Consider the following 23,177-nt stretch of genomic DNA (forward strand, 5'->3'; position numbering starts at 1 on the left):
TTTCAATGCTATGAAAACCTGGTAGTGTCCTTGAAAAACGTCTCTTTCCACTGTGGGGTTTGCACACTGAAGGGAACTTGGAAGGCCAGTACAAAAACAATAAATCTACTCGAGTGCAGAGTTTTAATCCAAGGTAACAATACCTGTTCCCATAGAGCAGCCAGCAGCATCCAACACTTTCTTTCCAAGTAGTGCTTCAGCCATTGCATCTAAAAGGAACATTTTTTTGTAAAGGCTTCTGTGGCTGGGAACTAAAGAATGTGACTTTTCCCCAACGGTTCTGATATACAGTGGGAGAAAATAACTTACAAAAAATTACTTTCCTTTTGAAATATCAGGAAATACACAGTGTCATTAGTCCAAGGGGAGACTTCTGCACCGTGAAGCCAACAATCAAACCCAGAGCTTTTTAATAGTTCTATGTGTTAGGGCTAAAAATAACCAAGTCTATTGCAGGGATTACATTTTTTTTCCCCCCTCAGTTCAAAGGTAAAATTGTGCTTCTGAATTTTTGAAGGAATTGGGACAGCGGCGGGGGGGGTGATCAAAGGTTTGACAAGTTATGAGGGGAGAGGGGATTTAGGGGTTTTGGCTGGGGAGAAGGGGCCTGTTGTACCTCAGTTTTTACCTCAGCGAGTTTGGCAGTCTCACACAGAGTCACCCACGGTGGCAGCACCACCAGATGCTGAATAAACAGAGCCCTGAGCCCAGGATCCCCTTCCCGAGGGTGCTGCTCTCTCCATCGAAGGGGGCTGAGAACTGCTCCAGGGTGGCTTTTCACACCAGCTCTGCAGTAGCAGAAAAAGGGGCTGGGGCTGAAGGATACACTCCAGTCAAATGGGAGATGCACTAAAATCCCCTCTTAGCATCCAGTCCCTAGTCTGAAGCAGTTTTATTTTTTAAGGGTGGAAATTTGCCTTTCTATAGGAGCACCCTTCAGAGAATCCCGCACCTAGGTGCTCATGGGAACCAAATCAGGGCTAAACAGGACCAAGAGCTGGATGAATATTGTGGTGTATGGCCCCAGCCATCTCATTAAACCCCACTTGCAGTTATTCTAGCGTTTTTAGAGAACCACATGCTGGAGCCATGGCTCCATCCAGGATCAGTGGTGAACTGGTGGTGATCAGCAGCTCCCTGATCCTGTCCCTCCATCCCACTCTGGGGTCTTGTAAGAAAGATGGGGACAAACCTTTTAGCAGGGATAGGACAAGGGTTGATGGTTTTAAACTTGAGGAGGATATATTAGATATAAGGGCATTTGTTTTTACAGTGAGGGTGGTGTCACACTGGCACAGGTTGCCCAGAGAGGTGGGGGATTCCCATCCCTGGGAATATTCAAGGCCAGGAGCAACCTGGTCCAGCTGCAGGTGTCCCTGCCCATGGCAGGGGGTTGGACTAGAGGACCTTTCAAGTCCCTTCCATCCCCAACCCTTCCATGACCACCGAGGAATGTCAGGGTGCCTCCCCCCCGAAGTGTGAAACCGCGGCAGGAAAAGGGGAGGGAAATCAGAGAAGAGCGATGCTTAAAGGGTTTGTTCTAACCTGCCTTGCTTTTCCCCCTCCCCCAAACCCTTCCTGTCTTGTGCAGCGTAACAAACACTGATCGAAGTAGGTTTAAAATTAAGGGCTAAGGTGCCATGTCGGAAGGCAGCCGTCCCCTCCACGGCCAGAGAGCTGCTCGGGCTGTCGCACACGCGGCCACAGGGTTCGTGTTTCCCAGCAGACCCAGTCCCGGGCCACCGCCGCGGCTCTCACCCTCGCCCCAGGCGCTGGCAAACAGCCCCCGCTCGGTGCAGCCACATCCCGGACGGAGCCTCGGCGCCGGGAGCTGCCAGTCCTGGTTTTTCTGTGCTTTATTCTCCGCCTCCGGAGCGTCTGCCGGCGCTCCGAGTCCGGGAGGGAGGACGGGGGGTCCGGGCAGTTTATGGATGCGGCGTTGCTTGGTTTTTCAGGAGGCTGAAACTCGTGGGAGCGGGCAGAGGTCCTGGCTCCCGCCTGGGTGGATGCTGTGCAGAGGAACCTCGCAGGCTGTGCAGGAGGAAATCTGCAACGGAGACACGAGCGGCGTGGGTGTCACCCCTGTGCCTGGCTGCCGAGCCATCCCAAAGCCCTGGCCCACTGCAGGTCCCAGTGGGATCAGATCCCAGGTTTGTGCTGCCCGGGCAGCTGGGGCTGTGCTGGAGAGCTCCAGCCCCTGTGCAAAGCCTCTCCCTGGCACAGAGAGCCTGCTGCAGCTCTCCTCCTGCCCTGCCAGGGCCACAGAGCAGCAGGCAGGGCTCCAGCCTGCTTTCCCCGGGGAACGGGGCTTAAGGGAGCTCACTGCGGGTAAAAATTCACCACTGCTGAGCAAATCTACCTCCTTCCCGCTCTTGCTTCTCAGCAGTCAAGAGCAGCAACCCCCTCTCCCTCCAGGCCTGGTTCTACACCCCGGTGAAAGGGAGTTGTGCATTTATTTTTTTTGCCCATAATGATGAAGGACATCTCCACAGGCTGGGTGCAGATACAAGTGAATAGCTCGTCCTTCACTCCTGCAAACCCACTGCAGAAGCACCCAGGGCATGAACAAACGCAAGTCAGCCATCAGTGTGTGTGTTCTTTCCTCCTTCCCTCTGGAAAAGACACCCCATGCTCTCCTCAGGTGAACAACCACCTCAGGGGGTTTAACCCACACCTTCCCATACCCGTCACTGCCTCTCTGCGGCCTCAGTGTGGGTCTAAATGAAATATTTCCCTCAGTGACAGCTTCTGCCTGACCAGAAATCTTTTTGCTGGTACTGCTTTAGCTTTCCTCAGGTGTTTGCAGGTGGATGAATCCACACCCTCCACCCCTGTGCTTTAGCTGCATTAAAGTTAATAAGGCAATCTTGTTTACACAAGGATTTTTCTTAATGGTGCAACTTCTGCCTAAACTCCTACTCCCTGCATTTCTCTTCCCCTCAGCCTCTCAGCAGGTATTTAGCATTTTGTCTTAAAAATAGATTAACTTTTAAAAAGAGAGATTAACGAATGGTCTTAAAAATAGATTAACTTTTAAAAAGAGATTAATTAACGGTCTTGAGAAGTTTAGCAGTAAGGGAAGGTCAGGGTAGTGTAAAATGGAAATGAAAAAGCACATTTTAAAGAGGTTTTATCTTTCTCCTGCCCTTGAGTGGCTTCTCACTGCTGTTAGAAACACGTGCCCTTACCTGGTGTTGGTCTCCGTTCAGCCATGCACAGTCAGATTTCCACATTGGGGTCTGTGAATCCTTTCTTGCCCTCGTTCACCAGCACAGGCTTCTCTGTCCTTGTGTGCCAGACTAAAATCTGAAGAAGCCAGCAGAAGTCATTAGCTGCACCTCTCCAGTGCACTAACAAATATTCCTGCACATTAAATCAATAGTGCAATTTAACCAGCCACCCTGGAGCCTAATGGTGCGTCCACCGCTGAGAGGGGCTTTGCATAAACCTTCATTTAGGCCGAGCTGCTGCTCTGCAAAATGCAGAGTGCACCGAAATTGCCCGGTTTACAGCGTGCTGTCGTGGGACATTAACCTGCTCCTTCCATGTAGTTATGGAGCAGCTCCCTGCGAAGGCTCATCAGCCTTGCAATGGGGTAAGGCAGCTCCCTCCCCGCCAGGGAATCACCGCCCTGCTTCCCCGCAGTTCCCGGCTATCACCTCACACCCTCGGCCTGGGAACGCTCCGAGGGGAAATGCAAATTCCTGACATTTAGGTCAGGTTGTGAGGGAAGAGGCAGCACCAGCTCTTCCCGTCACCACCCCTGCCTTTGGCTGGGGGAAATGGAACCTGAATTCTTCAGCACATCCCTGAAAATCCATTACTGGGGAGCAGGCACGTTCTGCCCCCTAACCTCGGCATCACTTTTCACTTTTAAATCCCTTGCAGAGCCTAAAAAGCCACGAGAGTGTCACTGAGCTGGGAAGGACTCGCTGCTGCCACAGAGCTGCAGAGGCAGAAGCTGGTTCCAGAATCCTCCCTCCTTCCCGCGAGCTCTGGGCTGCACACACCCTCTCATAATAACCCAGCATCACCCTATGGATCCCCCCAAAAGCCCCCTCCCCATTCCCTTTGGAATGCTGGCCCCATACAGCCATCCCCTGTTCTGTCCCAGGTATTCAAACCGCTCCCCAACTTGCTTAAAACAGAGCTGAAGCTTCTCCTGAAAGCTTCCCTCAGTCTTGGCAGCGAAGTTGCAGCAGAGATCAACATCTGTGGAGGAGAGCTGGCAAAATCTAAGGTGGTTGAGTATTTCAGGGGGGCTGTTAGAGGAAATTGTTTCTACTTGCTGTGCTCAGATGGTTCTGGAAGCTGCTTAGAATACTCAATTATACTCATTGCTCTCCCCTAGAACCAAGATTTATCCTCTCCGAGCAGGTTTCCTGCTCCCCTCACCTGTGCCTGCCGGTTTCCCACCTCGTGGGGTTTCCCTCTGGTTGCCATGACAATCCCCTGCACACCGAATCCTGCAAAGCCCTTCCAACCCAGCGCCTGCCTTCCTGAAAAACCAGGCCACGTTCTGCTTCTAAAGGATGAACAAAGCACCTTTCAAGCCCTCCTGGTTCAAGCAGAGCACCTTCCCCCACCTTCCCAAGGAGCTTGTTTGACCAAATTCGTCTCTGATGTGAGCAGTCACCTCCTGCGTGGAGCTTAAATCTCCGCTAACACTGAGGCAGTGGAGACCAACTGCTGGCTGGAGTGGGTCCAAAAATCCATTTCATCGTCCCCCACAAGCACTTCAGAGCCCGCCCATCAAAGTCACCCTTGATTCCAGCCCTGCTCCCCCCACGGCAGCCACGCTGCTGCAATTACTGCGCTGCTTGCCCGGGAAAAGGCAGAACCCAGCAGGGCTCACGAGTGGCTCTCAGGGCTCTGCAGTGATGGGGAAAGGATAAACCAGGTGCTGGAGAAATCCCGCAGCCAGTTCTGCTCTTCAGAGAGAGCTGGTGAGAGCCCTTTGCGCTCCTGGCACTCTGCCGTGCTCAGGACCTCACTCACACTTCAGCATCTCCGACCACACGCTCAGGGCAGAGGGCACAACCACACAGCAGCAGTGCTCCCCTCCAGCTGGATCCCACTTCTGCGCTGCTAAAGCCAAATGCCAAAAAAGGCACATCAAACCAGCCTAAAACGGACCCATTTTCAGCTTGAGACAGAAGCTTTTACCGTTTTTCATGCTGTGCTCTCTAACGTGGGAGGTAGATCACCATTTAGTACAGAAACATTCACTTCTCCTTTCTGCCAGTGCTTGTTTTTTTCAACAAGCAGCATGTTTTATGCCTCAGAGAAGCTTTGGCTCTCTCACAAGAGACCAGACAGTGAGGGGGACCAAATATCTGACTTTTCCTGAGCAGTGATTTCATACAGATCACTCGAGGGACTCCCCTTAAAAAAAACAAAACAAAACAAAACAAAAAAAAACATTTTTTACTGCAAAAAAGTTTTTAAAAAGTTTTTGTTTTGTTTTGTTTTGTTTTGTTTTTACTGCAAAACCCTTCCACTCATTTACAGCCCTGCCATTTGGAGTCACAGGGCTCAAAATAGATCTAGGAGATCACCAGGCTGCATCTCCACAACAGAACAAGTCATTGTCTCCCAACAGGAGATTAAAAAGCAAACAGAAGAGTTGGACCTGCAGGATAGGAGAGGATCACAGGGTTTCCAGCACACAGACCCTCCCAGGAGGGATTCAGGAATTTTTGTTTGAAATGAAAATTACAGAATGGAGGGGAAAAAAAAGACATTGGGCTGAAAGGGCAGCTCTGCTCCCCGTTCTCCAGCCTGACAATAAAAGCGCTGTTTCCTTACAGCTCCAGGATAAACCAATCCTTCCCTCCTCATAAGTAGGGATAACTTTCTCCTCAGCAATTAATACCAACTTTCTTTACTTTCTCCTTCATTTTGGGCAGTTCCCAAACCCAAGAAAATAAGCAGGATATGTGATCTTTGACCTGAACTTCAGCTTTTTGCAGGAGTGTGCTTCTGTGGGCTGAATTCTGATCAATATTTACCAGCACCAGCAGGGCACACAGGGAAGGCAGCATTTTTGGAGAACAGATGTCTGTGCTTATCTTACACATTCCTCTGATCCCTCCTTAATGACTCTGTCTAAGCACATCATAATTTTTAATGTAAATCTCCCTGCGAAGCAGGTGTGTGGTTATGTTTAACAGGAGCAAAGCATGACAAGTGCTGGGAGCACAGGAGAGACGGAGAGGAGCCTGTGCTTTGATCTCGGGGCCAGAGGACCCCAGACCTCAGCTGGCTTTGGTCCTTCTCTGCTGCTGGCCCAGAATTTTGTCCTGGTAAAATGGGTGAGCAGAAGCAGAACTGGAGATTTCCAGGGAAATGGAGGCTGCTGGCTGCTTTTCTGAAGCAGAAAGGCAGAGCCCGACCTGCAAAGCTGCACTCGGAGCCTGCCAGGAGCATACAGCTTTCAGCTCACAACAAGGACCCTTGTCAGCTCTCCCCAGCCCAGCCAAGAAAAGAAATTCAGTCTGCTTCCGATGCTGGGCAGCAATCCCTGCTGCTTCCTCCCCATCCCTGACCTGTGTCACTGCCCTGGCTCCAGCACCACTGGTTTCCTCCTGCCTGGAAACAACATTTTCCTTCCTCTCCTTCCTCCACGTGTTCCTCCAGGGCTGTCATTTCCCACCCTCAGCCTTTTAGCCCAGTTTCCTTCCAACAGGTATTTATTTGCAGCAGGGACAACGGACCAAAGTGAATAACTGGCCACGGAGTAAACAGCCTTAATCTTCTGTACACAGTGTAAAAGCAGCCTGCCCATCTCCTGCCCACTGGAAACACATTTATTTCCACAGAGAGCCCAGGAACAGGGATCTAATTTTAACCCCATCTCTTTCCTCATTCTTAGGAGGCTGGTTGGGTTATTTCTCCTGGTATCGGACAGCCATAACCACAGAAATGTGGATTCAGAGAGGCGCAGCAGGTATCAGATAAAACCCAGACTTGCTCCTTCCCCTTGGCTCCTCCTCCTTATTCCTGGATTCCTTGTGAGAGCGCTGCTGAACATTCAGATTCCTGTTTTTTTTCCATGGCTTTGGAGCAGCGCACATGGAAATCAGGCAAAGGGTATTGGTCACATTTTCTTTCCTATCCCAAAAAGGATGGAGACCTTAATCCAACACTGAAGCTGCTAGCAGTAACAACTAATCTGCAATGAAAGAACAATTCTGTTGGGGTAATTAAGCAATAAAGGCTCTCTAAATCAGACTGGCTGATGTTTATAACAAAGGTGTGAGAGTACTACAAGGGGGTCTCTCAGAGGGACCCCCACCACACCTCCAGTATTTAGGGAAGCACTCACAAAGCTTCAAAGCCCCTCTGTGGCAGATGGGCTGTGATTGATGCCTGTCACTCTCACCAGCTTTGTTTCGTGGTGTCTCCCACGCTCCCTGTCAGCGCAGACAGATTCATCTCTCATCTCAGACTGGGAAGTCTTCAGGAGAAGAACCATCAGTGTTGTTTCCGTGTTGTTTAGCACACGGGGCCCTGCTCCCTGACCCAGCAACGTGTACAGGCAGCACTGCTCAGTCAGTGACAGCAGTAAAATCCCCCCCAAAACGGAGCTTCCTGGAGCTCAGAGCAATATCCCAGGCACTAAAACATTCCTGTATTATCTCTGACGCAGAGAGATCCAGGTTTTTGTGGGCACCTACAGCACAGACACTGCACAGATGTCAGGAGGGAGAAGACAACTTGGCAGCAAGGCAGAGGCCGTGTGAGCAGCCCTTCCCTGCAGCCAGGAAAGGCTGTGGCTGTTCCTCCTGGGTGGCAGCTCACAGGGGCCCACAGAGCCAAACCTCAGCCTGTCACTGCACTCAAACCCCCACTCGGGAACTCACATTAAAGAACTGACACTTCACCCATGGAATTCCCTGCTCCAGGGGATCAGCGAGGCCACAGGAAAGCCCACCCTGAAAAGAATATGTTTTAGGGGTATAGTAAGAAAGAAGAACAATTACAGGGGAGAGAAGACTGTATTTCAAGGCTTATGCAACCACTAGCAGCCTGCAACCAAAAGAGATTAAGTGCCCTCCACACATGTTAGTGCATAATCCCCCATTCCCAGCTCCCATGAAATGGGGGTGGGCTCCCTCCAAACACAGAGGAGCAGCCTGGAGGAGAGGAGACTGAGGGGAGGCTCACAGCCATCTGCAGTTCCTTCATGAGGGGCAGGGGATGGACAGGCAGTGAAGAAATTCTTCACTGATCCCCTTTTCTTTCTGTTGAAGACCCAGGGAATGGCTGGAGCTGTGCCAGGGCAGGGTTAGGTTGGATATCAGGGAAAGGTTCTTTCCCAGAGGGTGCTGGGACTGCCAGACTCCCCAGGGAATGGGCACAGCCCCAAGAGCTCCAGGAGCATTTGGACACCGCTCCCAGGGATGCCCAGGGTGGGATTGTTGGGGCAGCAGTTGGACTGGATGATCCCTGTGAGTCCCTTTGTATTCAGGACGTTCTGTGATTCTTGTGAAGCGATGGAATGATGGGGAAAACTGAGGATGGGGAAAACCGGGGTTGGGGAAAACCGGGGCTGGGGAAAACCGGGCTTTCTCCCCTCTCCGTCTCCTCATCCCCCCCACGAGGACGAGCACACACCTTAGTGCAGTTGGCGGCCTTGGGCTCGAGGTCGCTGAGGGTGACCAGCTCGCGGAGCAGGCTGCTCTCCTGGTAGCCGCCCTTGACGCCGCGCAGTTTGAAGTAGGCCTGCGGGCGCTGCAGGATGAGGCGCAGGTTGACGGCGAAGCCGGCCATGTCGATAGCGAAGGGCCGGTGCGGGTCGAAGACGGTTTTCCAGCCGTACACCTTCCCCGCCGCGTTCACCTTGGGCGACTCGTAGCGCAGGCCGCCCACGAAGGCCACGGGCCACACCGACACCTTCCTGGTGCTGCGCATCTGGGGGAGCACACACAGGGACACGCTGAGCCTCTGTGCTGGCCCCTGGACTGTCCACAGAGAGCCCCACCCTCCCTGGGTGTGTTTAAAAATAGACTGGATGCCATGGTTTAGTTGATGAAGAGGTGTTAGCTCATAGGTTGGACTAGATGAGCCCAAAGGTCTTTTCCAACCTAGTCCATTCTGCGATCCTGTGATCCTGTGGTTCTGTGATCTCTGGTGCCAGGGAGGCGAGATCGCCAGTTGACAATGAACATCTCGCATGGAGAGCGAGATGTAGAGAGATAAGCTAGGGATTCCTGACAGAAAAGACACTTCTTTCGCAACTATAAAAGCTACACAAATTTTCACAGAGGCAGCAGTCTCCTACGCGCTCCCTGGAAATGTGTGGGGCTCCTCCTCAAAGCTCGGAGGCATCTTTGGGGTTACTCTTGCAGAAATTGAGATCCTACGTGTGGCCCATCAGAAACTGGATTCCAATCTATACTATTTCTTCACTAGCTGTAATATAGGTACCTTATTATCATTGTGCACTGAATTATTTATCTATTAGTAGTGTTTCCTTGTTTCTCCTGTATAGTAAGTAATCTGTTTAAGTCTTAGGGCTGTTTTCCTTGGTCTGTTCAAGAAACAATTCATGTTGTAATAGGCCTGACTGGTCATTGTTAAGAACTTGGGAGTGACAGCGGGTTTTAGGGTGCTGGCCACCTCAATAAAGCTGCTGTCTACTGCCAGAGGCCTGGGCAGAGGCAGGGACTTGTCCAAGCTCTCCATTTGTAACATCCACCCCCAAGCAGTTCCACCCCAGGCAGCCCCCTGTGGCTCAGACCTCAGCACTCACCTGTAAAAGGCTGCCCATCCCACAGCTGGAGAAGTGAAGTGCTTTGGGACACCAATGGCCACAGAACCGAGCTGGACTCGGCACTGGAAACAAAGCTGGGATTTATGAGTGGGGTTTTTGTCCAGCTGTTGGGCTCCACATGGGCAAACCAAGACACAGGAGGGAGGCACCCTGTCCAAGGCCACCTGGAAGTGCAGGAATGGCACATCTAGGAAGAAAGGTGGTCTCTACTGAGGTATTTAAGCTGCAATCTCAGGCTAAGGGCATCTCCAGAGCGAGGCACTGCAGCTGTCAGCCTAGGGGACAGCTGGGAAGCACAGCCTCTCCAGGCATTCCCAGCAGGCAGGACATTCCTGTCTCACTGCTCCTGCCCCGTGGAATGATGCCGGGTGCCTCTGCTCCCTGTGCTCACCAGAAAAGGATCGGAGCCACCGGGGGCCCCTTTGGCCACCTGAACTTGCCAAGGCAGCGGCTTTGAATGCCACTCACCCCCAGTACCCTGCCCTGCTCCGCTCCCTGGCAGGCACAGCCTCCCGTTCTGCTCTCAGCTCTGCTCTCTTAGATCAGGGATCTCCCAGAGCTAATCTCATCACTGCTAATTACTGCAAACGAGAGCAGAAGAGCTCTGGCACTTGCCCTTCTGCATTATACAGCTGCTAACGGCAGCCCCTGTCCACAGGGAACAATAATGTGTGTCTCCTGCATTTCACAGCACATTTCCTTGGCTCAGTGACCTTAACTGCAGAGACATATCTGAGAGGAGAAGCCTCTACGAGCACAGCACACGAGTGAATGAAGGAACCCTTTCTGCTTTATTCATGTGAGGAGTCTGTCTCAAGATGCTGCCAGAGCCGGCCTCAAAGGGGACGGGGGAAGAAAGAAATTCAGTCTGAATTCACTTTCAGCTTTCAAAGCGTGTGTATTCCTGTGGCTGTGCAAGCTGAAGTGAGAGCCATCGGGGAAGGGAAAGAGGCATGCATGAGGAAATAAATAGGAGACCCCTGGTATGAAAACTGGCAGCTGGTGGGGAAGGAAGCAATCCTCCTTTCTTGCCCCTTGCTGCAAGAGTTTGGCCTCAAGAGAGCAAGGGAACGAGGAATTTCTGAGCTGGAAGCCAGGTGAGAGCCTGGTACTGTAAGATCACCCAAACCTGCAGACAGGAGCTCATTTAGAGCCCCAGCTGGACTGGAACAAAGAGCAAAGGTGGGAAAGCCCATGGCAAAGCTTCCCCTGCTCAAGCCCAACCAGATTGTCAGGACATGCTGAAATTCAGCCCTGGAGCCGCAAACTTCCAGGGGAAGATCTGAGCCCCTCTGCCTGGGAGACATCCACGCCCAAGTGCTGGAATAGGAATTGCTCCGGGGGGAAAAGCTGCACTTCTCTTGGCACAGAGACATCTCTCCCCAGGCAGTGCAGGGAGGGCTCTGCTTTTCCAGGAGGGGAAGCAAAATCTCTGACAAACTCCTGCTTCTCTTGTGTGCAGCAAGGCAGAGACAAGCCCAGAGAGCATCTCTGAACAAGGTGTCCTGGAAAGGCCGCGGCTGTGCTGACACAGCTCAGGGGCGGCTCTGACAGGGCGCTGCTGCCTCAGCCGGGTCTGTGCAGAGCAGCCTCCCGACAGCCACGGCATTTAACCCTGGGATGGGAGCAGGCAAAGGCCAACGGCAGGGAGGGAAAGGATCCCTCGAATAAAAGCAGACAGGAATTAACAGACAGCCGAGTGGTGGAGGAGGAAGGTGGGTGACACCAGATCAGCTGGAAATCGCCGGGATGAGGTGAGGAAGGAGGATGGCTGAGGTTTCTTTGCACGTCGGGCAGCAGGGGATGCTCCAGCCCCAACAAGGCTCCCCACAGGGGAAGGCAGCTCCTCATTAGCTCCCTTTCCATGGAAGCTGCCTCCTGATCACACGCCACAGACAGATCAGGGCTCCCATTGCTTCCCACGGGACGCTTTGACTCTGCAAACACACAGGGTAACAGAGCTCCGGAGAAAACCCGAGCACAGCTGCAGTGACTACAGCCAAGACTGAGACAAGAGCTCAGGAGAGGACATGCCCAGCATCCCCTCAGCTCACTCACAGCATCCCTCGCCCCCTCCCCAGGCTAATCAGCCCCATTCATCCCCCCAGCAGGCTCTTACCTCCTCGAAGAGCTCCAGGCTGTAGGTGTTATCATCATCAGCAAAGTAAACAATCCCGGGCTGGCTGTTGTTTTTGTTAAAGGTCTCTCGCAGCCACCTGAGGGCCAGGTTCCTCTGCATGGTGCCGCGGGGGATGCGGGGGTCCCTCATGTCCCCGCGCAGTTTGTAGTTGCGGGGCGTCTCCACGTTCAGGTGGGTGTAGTTGAGGCCCGTGTCCCGCAGCAGGCGGGTGATGAGCGGCGTGCGGCGCTGGGAATCCTCCACCAGGATCCAGTGCAGGTTGGGAACGTGCAGGAGGGTGTTGGCCAGCCTGGTCAGCTCTGCCTTCTGCACCGGCCGGCTGTAGGTGGGGGTGACCACGTGGATGGTGGGCAGCGTGTCCGACCACGGGGGCGGGCGCGTGTAAACGTACTCTGTCCTCACCACCTCCACAATGTCCCGGTCCGACAGGCAGTATTCCTTGGAGTCCAAGCCTGCAGCGAGATCACGCTGGGAGTCACCACCATCATCTGGGCAAGGGCATGGAGAGAAGAGAAAGCCGCATGGACTCGGGCGTCCGGCACCCCCCGGCTGAGCCGGCGGGCTGCGGCCACCAGCGCCTCACCCTCGTGGGTGCCAGGAGAGGAAACAGCCTCGGGGGGAGGCTTTCAGAGATGAGGGCACGGATAAATAAAGGCATCAGGGACAAACACACGTGAGGAAAGAAGATTCTGCTGCTAGAAAACTAGCACCGAAAAAAAAAAAAAAAATAAAGGCCTGAGAGCCCAGGACAATTGGGCTGAGTGCTGACAACAAGCAGCTTCAGAAAGCACCCAGAAGAGACAGGATTGTAGAGTAAGTAGATCTACATAAAGACAATAGCCACGTAGACTGGTGATCCATCACCCCTGGAGAGCTCCAGTGCTCTGGGCACCCCGCTCAGTGGGGCAGGACTCACAGATCTGCACTCAGGAACTGGAGCACCTGGACTGGGAGGCAGGGAAAAAACTGGTGGAAAACACCAGGCCGGTGAAGATCCCCAGCTGCACGGTCTGGGCAGGACGCTGCAGTGCCCCACTGCTCTCTGACAGGCACAGAGAAGTGGGGAAAGACACACTTCAAATCCAGAAATGGAGAGTGGAAATTAAAGCCTGTAATTGGAGGTTTTTTTCCTGCAGAGACTTTCCCCTGCCTCTAACTCACCTGCCTCAAAAAGGCCCCTCCAGCCTCTGAACATAGCAGCCCCCTCAGGGGTGCAGGTGTGAGCATTGAACAGCCTAAAGATCGGATACTCTCATCCAAACACATAAAATCCCTGCAAATTGTTCACAATCAGCTCAAGGAAAACCAGTGTTGACGCACCTGCCGCTTTTCCAGGGTGCAACTTCCACTTTTTCCACTGCAGAGCAGCAGGAATGCCACAGTCTGCAGACATGAAGGGGGACCCCCACTCAGGATGTAAGGCTGCCTCCCCAGTGGGCACAGAACACTTTGAGCCATAGATTATTTTTTTTTTTTTTAACCAGAACTTGAGATGAGAAAGAACAGGAGCAGAGAGCCATTAGATCTGACCCAGCAGGGCACTACCCATGGCTTTTTCATGTCACGTTATTCTTCCAGCAGCACAGACTTTGATACCTGAACCAAATGAAGGCTTTGTACCCCATGGCATTGACAGAGGAGGGCTGGATATTTGGGGGAGGGAACAGGGTGCATGTTGCTATCAGGCCCTGTGTACTGCAGAGCACCTCAGCATCACCCAGCAGAGCTCTCTGAGAGCAGAGGGCGCTGGAATCAACTCAGAAATAAATCTGCGAGATGCATTGGTCACAGACACAAATGTAATTAGCCAGGACTGTGCCTGAGACGGTTTGCAAAGCCCTGCAGGTCAAAGGCTCAGCTGTGAGCCCTGGCACGGGGCAGTGCTGCTGTTCTGGGCATCTCCAGGTGCGCATCTCTCCCAGCACCTGTGAGCAGAGCATCTCCGAAACGCTTCACAAGAACAAAATGATTCCTCTCAAGAGCTTTCAGGTCGGTCTCTGCTTTCCACTGGGGGCTCTGAGAAGCAGAGAAGCGTCTCATCAAAGTCATTGGTGAGTTCTTGACCGAGCCATTGGAGCAGTGTCTGTGCTGTGACTGCAGAGGCCATTCACAGAAAACAGCTCTTAGGGCAGTGATCGAACTGCTGTACAGACAGGCAGCGTGTTTTCACTCATCTTTAATGTCCTCTTTTAGATCCCTCATCCTCTGAAACACTCTCCACCTTCCAGAAGGGATCAGAGTCATTTTTCCCTGCCCAAAGCCTCAGAGGTGGCAGTCAGGAGGAAGGGAAAACTGCTCAGGACACACTGAACTTCCTGCAACTCAAACTGCACATCAGAGTGTCCAGCAAAGGGATAAGCAGCTATGGAGGATGGGGGCAAACACTGAAGGGGGAGAGAATCCCTCACAAAAAGGGACCAGAGAGGATGAAAGTGTTCTGAAAATGAGCTGGCCTTCTTCCCCCAGGCCAGCCTGCCCCCAGCAGAAGGGCAGAACCAAGAAGGAAAGTGGCAGAAGGCAGCATGGCCTCTTCCAGCCCCCAAGAGCCCTCATAACCCTTAGATATTGCTGCTGTGCCAAGAACAGGACCAAACTGGGATGCTTCTGGCCAACAGGGCTCCCTCAGAACCTCCTGCAGCCCCGTGACTTGGACCAGGGCTGTATTTACTGCAGTGTGTGACAGGCAGTGTGGAGTCAACATCTCAGAGCACTTTAACCCCCCCAGACAGGTGAGGTCTGGCTCTTGCCTTCTCTTTCAAGTGCAAGAGCGCTGCTTCTCTGCTTTCCTTAAAAAGTGCTCTCAGCCTCACGTCTCCCAGAGCAGCTGCCTCGAGTGGCAGCTTTGTTTTCTCTGCTCTCTCCTTTGCAGCTTTCCTGCTGGAATAACTTTGTGTGCAGAGCGCTGCAGAGGCAAGCAGGGAGGGAATCCTCTCTCGGGGGGAACAAAGAGAAGCAGCACTCTGGAATTTGGGCCATAAAGAGCACTCCAAGTGCAGCAAGCACGTCCCATGGCGTGGAGTTTGATGCCTCTGAAGAACCCCTAGAGCACCGGGCTGTTCCTACAGCAGAGGTGGGGAGGCTCCTGCATGGGCATGGTCTGGGAGCTGAGATGAGCATGGCTGCCATGGAGAAATGGAATGAGAGAGGAGATGAGGACGAAGGGGGGATGCACGGGCTTGGCATGGGCTGGTTTGGTTTCTCTCACCCTTGTGCACTGCAAGCAGTGGAGCAATGGTGCTCTGGTGCCAGACGGTGATTAGCAGTGTCCAGGGCAGAACTATCAGCACGATAGCCAGGATGTCTCGTCTCTTCGGCATCTCCAAGACTGACTGGGCCCACAGCTCCTCATTACCTGACAGTGAAAACCCCAGAGACAGAACAGCAGAGCACATGGAGAACAGAAATAAATGGGCAGGAAGGAGCAAGGACAGAGAGAGAGAGAGAGAGAGAGAGAGAGCGCGAGAGAGGAGGGAGAGAGCAGCCAAGGCGACACGACTCGTGGGTCTTACCAGTGCTTACAACCCACCCATTGCAGAAGCAGGTTTGGAGGGGCCTCGGCTGCTGAGCCCAGGAGCAGGAGGGCACTTCTGCAGGGCGCTGCTGGAGCTGCCAGCAGGAGCCTCAGGGACTCATGTGGAAGGAAACCTGCAACACAGAGCAAAGGTCAGTAGTCAGAGAAAGCACCGGAGTTCTCCTCGAGAAGGACAAAGCCCGCTGAGGCAGCGAGCAGCAGCAGTGTCCCACCCCTCCAGGGAGATGCCTCCTGGCTGTCCAGGGCCTTGCCTTCCCTTTGCATCCCCTTGTCAAGCAAGTCCCTCTTGTCAGGCGGGCGAAAGCAGCTCAGTGCCGCAGTGTCTGAGCCATCCCAGAGGAACCTGAGCCACACCAGCAGAACGGAGCCTTCCCAGTGGAACCAGTCTGAGCCTTCCCCTCCAGCCAGGCAAGCCCATGGAAGGAGCAGGGACTGCCACAACCACAGCACTGACACATCAGCACACGCTGTGACCCCCAGATCCTCTCCCTTGGCCAGGCAGAGCTCTTGGGGTGGCTGCACCTCTGCTCCTGGGGCGCAGAAATGTGAGCCTGTGGTTTTCCTGATCCCTCAGGATTTGAGCTTTTCTATTTTCCATCTCTCTGTAATCCTGCAGTTCTTTAGTGCAGAACTCCAAACTCCACACACAGTGTGAGCTGCTGCTTCCCCAGTTTGGGCAGACACAACAATTCCTCTCCAGGCCTGGCAGTCAAGGACACCTCACTGCCTCAGGCCCCAGAGATGGAAACAAAAGTCAGTTGGGGGCAGCAAACTTGGGGTCAATGACTTCATTAGCTGGAGCTGGAATTGGAAGATGAACCCCCAATGTGCAAATGGACCAAACTGATCAAAGTGTGCAAAGCCGTGCCCATTGTCCATTTTGGGTGCAGCCCCTGGGGGGCTTTGTCTGCCCTGAATGTACCTGAAGGCCCTTCAATAAACAGAACTGCTTTTTATTCTCTTAATTCTGGCTGCCCTCTGTTTTTAGGTATCCCTGAGAAAAGGCGTCATTCCCATCAGTATTCCCTCAGCTCAGCCCATCCTGCAGGCAGCTCCAACGCAGCCGGTTTTAGCTCAGCCTTCCAGCAGCCTGCTCAGGTTGCTTCCCTCTCGGAGGTGCTGTGCCTGGAGTATATTAAAGTGCCACAACGGCTTAGTTTGATGCAACACGAGCACATCCAAGATTTAAGCGGACTGGATTGCAGCCCGGCGCCTCGGCGAGCAAAGCGCAGCACTTAGCGGGGCTGCCGCGCACCGCGGGCAGTTTGCAAACACGGGTAGCACTTTAGTGCCGCTGCTCCCATGTGGGGACACGCTTTAGAGGCTGCTAAAAGGGCTGCAGTGCAGGCAGGCAGAGCCCAGGGATACTGCAGAGGGAGCACGATGCTCTGGGAAAAGCGCTGCTCTCCCACGGATCTGGGAGTTACCACATCCCCTCCTCGAATCCCCTCGAGCTCTTGGTGCCGCTCTACTTGTGCAAATATTTTCCCAGAGCTGGCTTCTTCTTAGTTGCATGGGGCAGGCGTGGAGGAATCCAGGTTCAGATCCCTGATTAGCCCAGATTGGATTGATCTGAGTTTCCCTCGGCCACTGGGCTGTACAGCCAGCCCCCAGCAGGGAGCCCGCTTGGAGTGAAAAGGCTCCAAGAACTGACAGGTTTTTCCTCTAAAGGAATCTTGCAATCAAGCAATATTCAAGTGGCTGGATACAACCTGGTTCTTCCAAATTAGCACTTCAATCACAAAGGTATTCATTTAGCAGGGAAAACAAGAGGGAAGGGGGTCGTAGGTTGAGCTTTGTCCTTAAAGGTGTCATGTAAATGTCCCTCAACTAAAGTTTCAGTGAATCATTTTTTTTTCTGTGTGTACAAAACCCAAACTCGTAGGAAAATTTCCAGCCAACTCTAGCAAACAGCCACTTCCCCAGTCAGAACTCTCTCATTTGTTTTCAGAATTGGTGAAGGCAGCCTCATTCAGACAAAATAAACCAGGGAGGAAGAGGAGGAATTATTCCAGCAAGCATCAGCCTTCTGCTGCATCCCTGTCCAGCTCTTGGAGGCAGAGAATTCCTGCTGGCCTCGATCTGCCAAAGCACAGTGCCCTGAGGAAAGAGCATCTGGCCTCGTCCCCGCTGTCCCTGCTGTTGCTGACTGTGCCTGAACAGAGGACAAGGAGTGTTGGCATCTTTGGAATCCTCGGATAAAGCTGGAGCACATTCCCTGAGCATCCTGCAGCCCAGGGCCCCAAGGGGCAGCTGGAAGGGCTGAACACCTTACCCGGTATGGTGCCTTCCCCAGAAATGCACCAAGGAGAGGATTCTGCTGCTGGAGAGGGAGTGGGAGGAAACAGCAGCTAGAAAAGCCACTTGGAGCCCATTCACAGCCCCTGGCAAGCTGCCACAGTGGGCTGGCCTCACCAAATGCCCTGTTTGCCATGGGCAGCTTCCTCCAGACACAGCCCCTACCTTAGAGCTGCCTTTTCCCGGCCTCCTGCCGATCCAGGCTCAATTCAGCCTCATCCAGGAGCCAGGCTGAGCTTGCCATGATGGAAAACGGGCCCCTCTGTGCTGGGGTGCTGCTCTGCTTTCCAGCCCCTCAGCCCTGGGCTGCACAGGCTCTGGTGATTTGTGCTCTGCTCTGTCCCCAGCATTGATTCCTTTCCATTTGCTCCAGCAGCTCCCTGGTCACTCGGCTGTCCCTGTGGAGCTCCAGCTGCCCAGGGCCAGCACAGGCCACTGGTGGCCCAGCAGGGAGAGCTGCCAGGCACACGGAATGTTCACGGGCTCCCTTCCTGTCCCCCCGGAGCTGGCTGAGCTCCCCGTGCACCATCGGTGCAGATGCCACTCATGCACTGGCTGCCATGAGTGTCCCCAAAGGGACACGAGCCCAGGGGGGTGTCCCAGGTGGCCGTGGGTGGCCGGCAGGGACATGGAGCCACAGCCTGACCCCAGTTCTGGCCACACTCTGCCCCCCGAGCTGCCCAGCAACATCCAGGGAGCACCGGGGGCTCTGCTCTGCAGCATTTCCTCACTGCTAACTCCTGAAGGGATTTGCTTTTATTGATGATCCTGGGTGAAGGGCGTGGTGAGGATTCCTTTGGGGTGGCTGTGAGCACTGTGGAATCTCCATCCAGAGCTTTTCAAGCTTCCCTCTCAAAACCCTGATGCCACTGAGGGCTCTCAGTGTCACAAAGCCACACTCCCTGCTCTGATCGTGGGCATAGCTGCCAAGGGTAAAATCCATTTCCTCCTGTGAATTGCATGGTAGCCTGTGATTTTACACTGCTGCTGAGAGGAGTCACAGCTTTGCAGCCCGAGACAGAGGGCTTGCCCTAAACCCCCAAATTCCCTTGTTTCCAAAGCCAGGTGATGATTTTTGTTGCCGTTTGTGGCATGAGACAAAAATTGGTCTGAGAGAATGATGTTCCTCTTCAAGGCATTGACTCTACCCCTTCCCCATCCTGACAGCACTCTCCTTTTCCCACTGAAAATGTTCGAAACAAAACCTGCTTCGTTCAGATTGTCGCTTTTAAACTTCTCCTATCTCCTCTTCCCCAGGGAAATGAAGGAGGAGGAACAAATTTAAACAACAATTAAAACAATCAAACTCCATTTTCTACTACAGAAAGTATCCTGCTTTTTTTTTTTTTTTCCCCACTTTTGAGAAGTGAGGTGAAAGTCACAAATCACTGGCTCAACTGTAAATGATTTTGGGGTTAGAGTATTCCTAAAACAAAGGAGTTTTGCACGGTTTGGGGAAGAACTGGGTGCCACAAGATGAAAGAGATCCTCATCCTCCGGCAGAGGGCAATGGTGTCGAGGAATGACAATATGGAAAGGGCACTGATCTAATAAAAAAGCTTTAATAAATCCTGGAGCCACGTGTTAGTAACATGCCGGATTATTAAACACTGAAGGTTCTTTTTTTAAATCAAGTTAATTGGCAGCAGCTCTGACACTTGCCATAGGAACGAGTGATTTGATCTGCAACCTTTATAGTCAGTTTTACCTTCATTCCTCCTCTGGGGCTGCTCAGCCCCAGTGTCATTAATCCTTGCTTTGCCCACACCGAAGAGAAGTGATTTAGAAAATGTTAGACTAAAGAATGGCTTGATTTGAATTTGTACCTATACATCTTACCGGAGTAAAAACACTGTCTGGATGTGAAAGAAACATACCCCCAAAAAAATCCCCAGACAAACACAGCAAACACTTTGTTGTGCTCCAAACAAGCCAGGAAATAACAAACAAACGCTGCCAAAGCCTGCAACAAAAGCTCTGCAAAGAAAACAAACACTCACACTTCAGGATATTCTCTCCAAAAGCTTTTCCCTCCCAAAATCTAAACACAGACTTAGTTCCTTTTGCTTTTGCAAGCTGGGTCTGCTGAAAAATGATGCTGGAGTGGCACAAGACAGAGTTGGTCCCTCTGCTCTGCCCACCTCAACCCACAACCCCTGTGACCCCAAAAACCCCTTCTGGATTCACCCCCAAGCTCAGGCACAGAAATCAGCCCCAGGGATGTGAGTGCAGGGGGAAACTGAGGCACAGGGTGGTGGCAGCACAGCAGACACTGGGGACAAGGCTGGGTCAGGACAAAGGGACAGCTTGGATGGGGTTGGGACCAACCTGGGATAGTGGGAGGTGTCCCTGCCCATGGAAGGTGGTGGGACTGGAAGAGATTTAAGTTCCCTCCAGCCCAAACCAAGCTGGAATTTTGGGATTCTGGAGCAGTTCTGAGCTCTGGATGCTCCACACTCATCCCTGCTCCTTCCCACACTGCTTGGCAGGGGATGGGCACTCCAAGCCGCTGTCTAAGATTTTGGGTGTTTGGCAGAACAGGCTTGTAAAGCACAGGCTAAAAATAAAGGTAGTAATAAAAGCCTCTTGCTCGTTAATTACTCTGTAAGCCATTACTGCCTAAAAACCCCATAACTTTAATGGGGGCTATTATAAGTATAGTAGCAAAACTGTGGAGCTAATTAGTGTTTAGTTATTAAGCAGAACATAGCCAGAACTGAGTAATGAGCACACAGAATTGCTGCTTCTTGGAGGATTTAATCAGGGATGGTGTTTTCAAGCTCAGATTCTCCCGATGCGGGGGACAAAAGGACAGAGGGTTTTCAGGCCAGCCCTCCCAGGCTGCTGCGAGGGGGAATGGCCATCCCTGAGCTGATCTGTGCAGCACAAACCTTGCAGTGCAAGTCAACAAAGTGGGGGAGAATGATCAGAATTGTTTCAGGTCTCCAGGAGAATCCTTCCAGCTAGAGGAGACCCGGATTCATCCATGAAAATCCAGATTTTGGAGCCAGTGCTGCAAAGGAGGGTGAGGGTTTGCATCATCTCTTCACCCAGCATTTGTTTCCTTCTTTTAAAAGTTGAAACAATTCCTGTGGCCAGAAATACAGAAATAATGCATTCTTCTTTTTATCTATTTATTTTTTTTTTTTCAGATCTCAGAAATTCAGAGATACTGGAAAAGCCTGGTAAGGAAGCTCAGTTTCTGGAGTTTCTGTTTTTTTTCACTCAATGTTTTCTCCAGCTTCACCTACAAACCACAGCCACTGCACTGGCCTTGGCTGCAGAGCCATTCCTTGTGTTCTCCAGGCTGCCACAGAAACTGAGGCACAAAATTTCCCTGACCTTGCAGCAGCTGAGGCAAAACCCAACCCACCCTTCCCTTCCAGCCTCAGCCCAGTTGCCACAAATGGGATCAAGAGCACAGATTATCTCCCAGGGCAAACAAACAAACAAAAAAATTGACCAAGCTTCTCAGAACAACACTTAAATTTTAAAGCAAGCATGAGTAAAGTGGATCAAGGGAGCTCAACACAAGCACAATTAGCTGCTGGAACTTATTGCCACAGGATACTGAGAAGAACAAGAACTTAACAGGATTCGAGAAAGGATTAGTTGTGTATGTGAATAAACTGCATATCCAGAATTAGAATGAACCACCCACCAGTTTAGAAAACATGTAAACCCTCGAGTTTCGGAGTTTCAGCCAAATTTTAACAAGCATCAGAAACTTTCTCTTCTCCGGATTAATCCCCCCTCCGTGGTGGAATGAGGACAGGAGATGTGGTGGCACTGCTCTCGTGCTGTGACACAGTCTCAAGGTTTCAACAGCAAGGCCCATCACCTGGGAAAGCTTGAAAAGATTGGATTTATTGTCCTAAATGAAAAGATGGATTTATTGTCCTAAATGAAAAGATTGGATTTGTTGTCCTAAATGTGTTTGTTTCCCTGTGCAGGCTCTCACACTTCTCTCATCCCCACAGTGCCCAAGTGCTGCCCAGATTTCTCCTTAACTACAGGCACTGCACTTCCTCTCCTTGTTGCTCCAAAGGGATCTTTTCCAAGGCTGAAAAAGGCAGGAATCCTTTCATTAAGCGATTTTTGGAAAGGGCTGAACCTGGGCTTTGCAACCTTCTTGTGCTGAGCAAAGCAGGAGCAAAACGACGTGTCGCAGCCTTGGCAGCAGCAGTGGTGAGGCTGCTGTGGGTCCTGGGTGCTGGGACAGCCTCACCAGGGAACAGCAGCACTTTTAGGGACCTTTTCTGCTTCCAGAGGCTTGCTCTGCTCTGCCAGGATGGGCAGCACTCTCTCCAGCCAGGAAAGCTGTGGCTTGACTCAGGTCTGGGATTGGGAAGCAGCACCCAACCCTCCCTGATGAACGGCGGCATCTCACACGTGGTGTTTGAAAAGCATCTCTCCCGAGATGAAAAGCTGTTTGACTTACAGCCCACTTCCAAAATAGAGAGGCAACTGGGAGTTGTTTTTCTTTGGGAAAAAGTTGGTGGATTTTCATTAAGGTTGCTTGTTGGTGACTGCTGGGGAAATGCTCCAGCGATTCGCTCATTTCAGGGTTTCTCCATCCAGTCTCCTCACCTGGTGACACAACACACCTCGAGTTGTCCCCTCTGCTCAGTTCAGACCCCATCAGCCCTGCCAGCATCAGACACATTCCCAGCCTCTCTGTTTCCCCCTCTGTGGTCTGCCTTGCACTGAATATTTTGTGCACCGCTGGCTCCCGTGGATCTGAGAAAGTGACATTAACAAAGGATGACCCAATTTCAACGTGATCAGGCTCAGTTCCACAGCTCCATAATAGGCTTTGCATACGCTTTGTCCAAGGGGTTTGAAGGCACCAGCTCCCACGTGACACCTCAGGGGAACAGGTGGCAGGTCACAGTGACCAAACCTCACTTTTCCAGAGGAAAAGCCTCACCTCTCCAACCTGCAGGCCAGCAAACTGGATTTTTTTCCAGGATGTGCAAGGCTGAATCATCCAGCCCAATGTGTCAAAACTTCCTCTGGAGTTTCCTTTCTCCCTCTACCCAAGGCAGCCTAACAAGCCAAACCAGCACAATGCAGCAGAGCAATGAAAGGAGCCAGACTGGTGCTGGGGCAAGGATTCCATCAGCTCCACCACCCCACAGCTTGTGCTGGTGATGGCTGAGAGAAGCCCCAGGTTTTTATACCCTGTGTGAGTGAATGCTGGAGGATTCTGTGGGTGCACCTCGGAGCCCTGGGCTGGTGGGACACGCTGGGAGCTGCCTCCCCTCACGCTGGCACCTGGCAAAGTTCACAAATCCAACCCTCAGACAGCAAGCCACAATCCCCAAATTCCCAATTTTATCTCCCAATCCCCAAAGTTCTCAATTGCACACCTGGAAGTGAGGCTGCTCTCCCCCCACACCCAGTGCCAGGGTGGGACACACCTTTGG

General features: G+C 52.3%; 1 protein-coding gene across 7 annotated transcripts in view; it reads right to left on the minus strand.

The window, feature by feature from the left end:
- Positions 1-106: 106 nt before the first annotated feature.
- The window catches only part of B3GAT1 (beta-1,3-glucuronyltransferase 1), a 35,921-nt gene continuing 12,850 nt past the window's right edge, over positions 107-23,177 (minus strand). The window contains exons 2-7 of one of the 7 annotated variants that reach the window (XR_010723745.1): positions 15,124-15,563; positions 11,898-12,406; positions 8,620-8,916; positions 3,189-3,306; positions 1,759-2,047; positions 107-788 (exon numbers count right to left, since the gene is read on the minus strand). Coding sequence is in view for 6 of the 7 variants with exons in the window: in XM_066203501.1 (XP_066059598.1) it covers positions 3,220-3,306; positions 8,620-8,916; positions 11,898-12,406; positions 15,124-15,310 (1,080 nt within the window). In the remaining variant the exon portion in view is untranslated. Of the gene's footprint in view, positions 2,048-3,188; positions 3,307-8,619; positions 8,917-11,897; positions 12,407-15,123; positions 15,564-23,177 lie in introns of all 7 variants that reach the window. The other 6 variants (XM_066203503.1, XM_066203502.1, XM_066203504.1 and 3 more) reach the window with 6 other exon arrangements.

The sequence above is a fragment of the Chamaea fasciata genome, unplaced genomic scaffold (assembly GCF_029207755.1).
Source record: "Chamaea fasciata isolate MVZ Bird 193981 ecotype frontalis unplaced genomic scaffold, bChaFas1.0.hap1 SCAF_24, whole genome shotgun sequence".
NCBI lineage: Eukaryota > Metazoa > Chordata > Aves > Passeriformes > Sylviidae > Chamaea > Chamaea fasciata.